This window comes from Glossina fuscipes, unplaced genomic scaffold (assembly GCF_014805625.2).
Source record: "Glossina fuscipes isolate IAEA_lab_2018 unplaced genomic scaffold, Yale_Gfus_2 53526, whole genome shotgun sequence".
Taxonomy (NCBI): Eukaryota; Metazoa; Arthropoda; class Insecta; order Diptera; family Glossinidae; genus Glossina; species Glossina fuscipes.
Window position 1 is genome coordinate 1 of NW_024000059.1, and position 4,847 is coordinate 4,847.

General features: G+C 39.8%; 1 protein-coding gene across 1 annotated transcript; it reads left to right on the forward strand.

Annotated features, from left to right (window-relative positions):
- Window positions 1–2,809: 2,809 nt before the first annotated feature.
- LOC119643092 (electron transfer flavoprotein subunit alpha, mitochondrial) lies at window positions 2,810–4,294 on the forward strand. The gene is made up of 4 exons (XM_038042439.1): window positions 2,810–3,049; window positions 3,127–3,267; window positions 3,316–4,059; window positions 4,114–4,294. Exons 1-4 carry the CDS (start codon window positions 3,005–3,007, stop codon window positions 4,177–4,179), a joined length of 996 nt encoding a protein of 331 aa, XP_037898367.1. The 5' UTR covers window positions 2,810–3,004; the 3' UTR covers window positions 4,180–4,294.
- Window positions 4,295–4,847: the final 553 nt, after the last annotated feature.

Consider the following 4,847-nt stretch of genomic DNA (forward strand, 5'->3'; position numbering starts at 1 on the left):
AAAGTTAGGTCGCGGTAGACCTCCCCATCGGTGTCGTACGGCTCGAACTCTGCTTCTTCGCGGAATGTGGCTGTGTATTTCATCTTGTTAATGACGCTGTAGTCGTTGTGCTACCTCAAGCCTCAGGACCATTCTGCCACGATGAAGTCCCTCAATTTTCCCAATATTTCCACAATCTACATTGACGGCCTGGGTTTTCTCCGCTCTCCAACTACCAATTTGGAGAACACCTTCTCCAATGGATCCTGGTTTATCTTGAATCGGTTCGACACTAGTTCGGTTTCTCTACTCTCTCAAACTGCCAATTTGGAGAACACCTTCTCCAATGGATCCTAGTTTATCTTGAATGGGTTCCACACTAGTTCGGTTTCTCTACGCTCTCCAACTGCCAATTTGGAGAACACCTTCTCCAATGGATCCTGGCTTACCTTGAATGGCTTCAAAGTTTCGTCAGGGTAATCCGACAACAGTTCGCTCATTACATCGACGAAATTCTGCATGGTCTGCCGGGTGTCGTTGGCAAATGCGTCCAACTGTAAAAACTCGCCGAAATAGGTGTCCACCTCTTTCAGCTTATTTTGTGTCTCCGCCCAGTTCTCTGTACTTATTGACACCCGATGGAACGCGTTTACGAATTTTGTCATACTCCTAATGAATTCGCATATTTAGTTCGCCAGGGAGGTGTCAACGGGCAGCATCTTAGCTTTGATTGCTCCCTGGATGTATGACACTACAGCAGGCCGGAATAAATCAATTGTTGCGTACGTGCCATACGTTGCGGTGCGAATTGGAATGGCTACTCTTAAGGTCCAGAACCGAGATTTGGCATGGCGCGTGTTCACCATTACCGAGATGAAGACTTTCACGCCGCCCTCGATAGGTAATCCGTTTTGGGAAATTTTATTCTTGAATGCAGTTATGATGGTAATCGAAGAGGAGGCGAATCTGATATCTGCTGCAATCCCGTCGTTTTCTATTGTAAACGCCATCTATAAATTTCTTCGACATCTGCACACTAGCCCTACCTCGATCGCATATGAAGGCCCTAACGTCAAGGCCAATATCCTCGGCAAGTTCAAATATTTGATTTAACGTTTTGAGTCAAGTTCAATTTGAGGGAGGTGCAGCGAGGGTACCAATCTAAAATTACATTGAATTCTGTTAAAAGACTCTTTGCCGCAAATACAAGGACGGCGTCATGTTTTGAGCTCCTCGAACATTGCTCGTTTGTATACTAGCAACCATGGAGACGGTCCTCTGCCCGAGAATATACATTTTTTTGATTTGTGAAGACGTCGTTACAGCACACTAGTACGATTCTGTCGCGGACAGTTAAGTTGTCTACGAACTTTCCTAGCTTCTCCCTCCTGTTCTCCACTGCTTCAGGACCACTAGCGGCATCAGCCAGGTTGACGCTCACTGCTTCCGGGCTCGCTTCACGCCGTCGTTTTTCCTGCGCAAGTGCGGCGGCCGCAGGAGTCGACGGCCTATCGTCATTTTTCTGGATTGATTGCAGAACACCGTCTACGAACGACGTGAAATCAGTTAGTTCGATGTCGTTCGTTTTTCCCGTTGATGTTGGCGGGGCGGCGTCAGCCAGGTTGATGCCCACTGCTTCCGGGCTCGCTTCACGCCGCCGTTTTTCCTGCGCAGGCGCGGTGGCCGGTATGACCTCGGCGGCCCGACTATATTGAAGCACCTATGGTATGCGCAAGTTTTCGTTGAGGTGGACAATGCTTTTTCCAATGGTTGCAGACGCTTCCTTGTTGCTTTTAGTTTGCGTATTACTTATTGCGCGGACTCCTGCTCCTGCATCTCCTGGCTTACCTTTTCGGCTAGTTCCTGGTACTGGCCGAATTGTGGCCCCGCTTGCTGACGCCACAACTTCGAGTAGTCCGGGAGATGTCGAGAGAGGGCATAATTGCATTTTTCGTTAAAATTTGTCATATTTTAATCTTAACATATATAAAAATTTAGAGGTGGGAGGAATTGTTCGATGGTCAACTGCAGCAAAAAAAGCAATGCGCGTTTGCGCCTGCAAAATTTCTGCTGGTTTCCAGAATCCGTTAGCTGCAAAAGGAGCATATATGAAGAAAGCACAGAGTTGCTTTCCTATAAATAATAAAATCGCACTACTTTTTGTGTGAATTTCGTTTAAACATCGTCAATAATGGTCTTATGGGTCGTACTACATCTACTTGAATAACAATTTTTATTGCCAAAAAAATTTTTAAAATAAAAAATTTAGTAAATTTATAATGCATCTAAATAACTATCTTTTTTGTTTTTTTGTACTACTTTGATTTACATCTCTTCATTTTGGCGAAATACAACAAGTGTGCGCCGCCACAGTTGTTGTTGTATGCCGCGACTAAGAGTGCAGGTGTTCAATAAGTTCTAAAAAAAAAAACATGAAAAATTGATTACAAGTAATGAGAAGCATGGGGGTACGCACGCTCACGTTTAAATTAAAAAAAAAAAATTTGTAGAACATATCAAGTGGATGGAGCTTCAATCTACTTTATGATCAAGTAAATATATATTATTTTTCTTGCTGCTCAATTATTTTCTGACTGAAATTGATTACAAATCAATGAGGAGGGTATGGAAATTTGAATGAAAAACGTGAAAAATTGATAACAAATCAATGAGGGGAATATGGAAATTTGAATGAAAAACATGAAAAAAGAAAAGAAACGTATGAAAGAAGAAAAAATCAAAAAGCATATTCCCCAAAAAAAAAATTTTACGATCGCAAACAAAATGCGACCTAAGTGGCAATGTTTTCCTTCACTAATTTTTTATCGATTACAGTTTTTTTTTTTCACAAAATGATCGAATTGTGGACTTTTGCACTTTATAGTATCGATCACGAATAGCAAAAAAAAATTTTTGATTGGAAACTACTACAGTAAAAACTATTGCCTAAAAAGATCCTTATCGCAATTTCTTTCGCACTGACTGAAAAGAGTATTTTTTTGATAATATCTCTATACTAAAGGAAATGTTTTGCAATACTATTACACGTAATTTATCACGCACAAATATCGTAAGTTTTGCGGATATGAATACATTAGACTAAAATTTCTAATAATTTGCATACCACACATTTCTTCATTGACGCAGTTGCACCGTTGCAAAAGTACCTTAGTGATAGCAGAACACAATAATGAAGTTCTTAATCCAATTACACTGAATACGATGGCGGCGGCCAAAAAGATCGGTGGCGATGTTACAGTTTTGGTGGCAGGCACAAAATGCGGCCCTGTAAGTAATGCTTATAATTTTTGGAAACTTAATTCAATGTCTCTTTAGGCCTCGGAAGCTGTTGCAAAAGTGGAAGGGGTTGGCAAAGTGCTGGTAGCCGAAAATGCTGCTTTTAAAGGCTTTACACCAGAATCTCTGACTCCATTGCTGTTGGCTGCTCAAAATCAATTTAAATTTACACACATTTTAGCTGGCGCTACAGCTTTTGGCAAAAATTTACTGCCGCGTTTAGCAGCCAAATTAGATGTTTCACCTATCTCCGAAATTATTGATGTAAAAGCCGAGGACACATTTGTACGTACTATATATGCAGGCAATGCTATTCTAACATTGCGCTCGAAAGATCCCGTTAAAGTCATAACGGTGCGTGGCACTAATTTTGCTGCAGTAGCTGCTGCTGGAGGCAGTGGTAAAATTGAGAACGCACCATCGGGTGATTTCGCAAATTCTCTTAGTGAATTTGTAAGCCAAGAACTCACAAAATCTGATCGACCTGAATTAACCAGTGCCAAAGTAATCGTTTCCGGCGGTCGAGGCTTGAAATCAGGAGATAACTTCAAATTATTGTACGATTTAGCCGATAAGTTTGGAGCAGCCGTAGGTGCTTCGCGAGCTGCTGTTGACGCCGGCTACGTACCCAATGATTTGCAGATTGGACAAACGGGTAAAATAGTAGCACCTGAATTGTATATCGCCGTGGGAATATCGGGCGCAATACAACATTTGGCTGGCATGAAAGATTCAAAAACGATTGTAGCTATCAATAAAGATCCCGAAGCACCTATCTTCCAGGTTATATTTTTATTACGTAAATATTTAATTGTATACATTGCTTTCCTCTTCCAGGTTGCTGACGTAGGGTTGGTTTCAGATTTGTTTAAAGCAGTGCCTGAACTGACACAAAAATTGTAAAAGTGCATCCTATTATTGTAAGTTGAAGTCATTATCGAAGTGGTATAAGTGTGTAAATAGCATTTGATTGATTAAAAAAATATATAATAAATAAAAAATTGCTTAAATTATTTAAGATAGATAGAATTACTTTATAACCCGAAGCTGCTTTTGGATAAATATGATTGACAAAATATTTCGAGAAGAGTTTTTTTAAAATTTGGTTTCTAATATTGTCACCGATAATGCCCTTAGCAATTTGTTAACATTCAAGTTATCAAAGTTGTGTATACTTAAGAGTATATATTTTCTTAAGCACTACTTAGACCCATAATCCAATCCACTCACGGTAGTAATGATATCAGAAAATCTACTCAGAGTGAGTAACTGAGAGTTAACAAACTTAAATGACACATAATTAATGGATCAATATAACGGCTGATAACTCTCGCAAGATAACAATGCTTATGATGAAAGAAACAAATTATGCTCTTCCTGTTAAGTAACTAAATTTAAAAACAAGTTTCGCTTTCTAATACAAAGTAAAGAGTAAATAAATCAAAATGACTTGAGAGAAATACTACAAGCTTCTAATCAAAACTGGGTGCTAAAATAGTCTTTGTATATGTATATATATACGTGCCCTAATGAAAAAGCAAAGTCTTCATATTATTCCTCTTAACGTGCAT

Coding starts and splice junctions, on each gene's coding strand:
- LOC119643092 (XM_038042439.1), top strand. CDS start 3,005: ATGTTTTGCAATACTATTACACGTAATTTATCACGCACAAATATC. Junction 3,050..3,126: donor ATTTATCACGCACAAATATC/GTAAGTTTTGCG, acceptor TCATTGACGCAG/TTGCACCGTTGCAAAAGTAC. Junction 3,268..3,315: donor CAGGCACAAAATGCGGCCCT/GTAAGTAATGCT, acceptor ATGTCTCTTTAG/GCCTCGGAAGCTGTTGCAAA.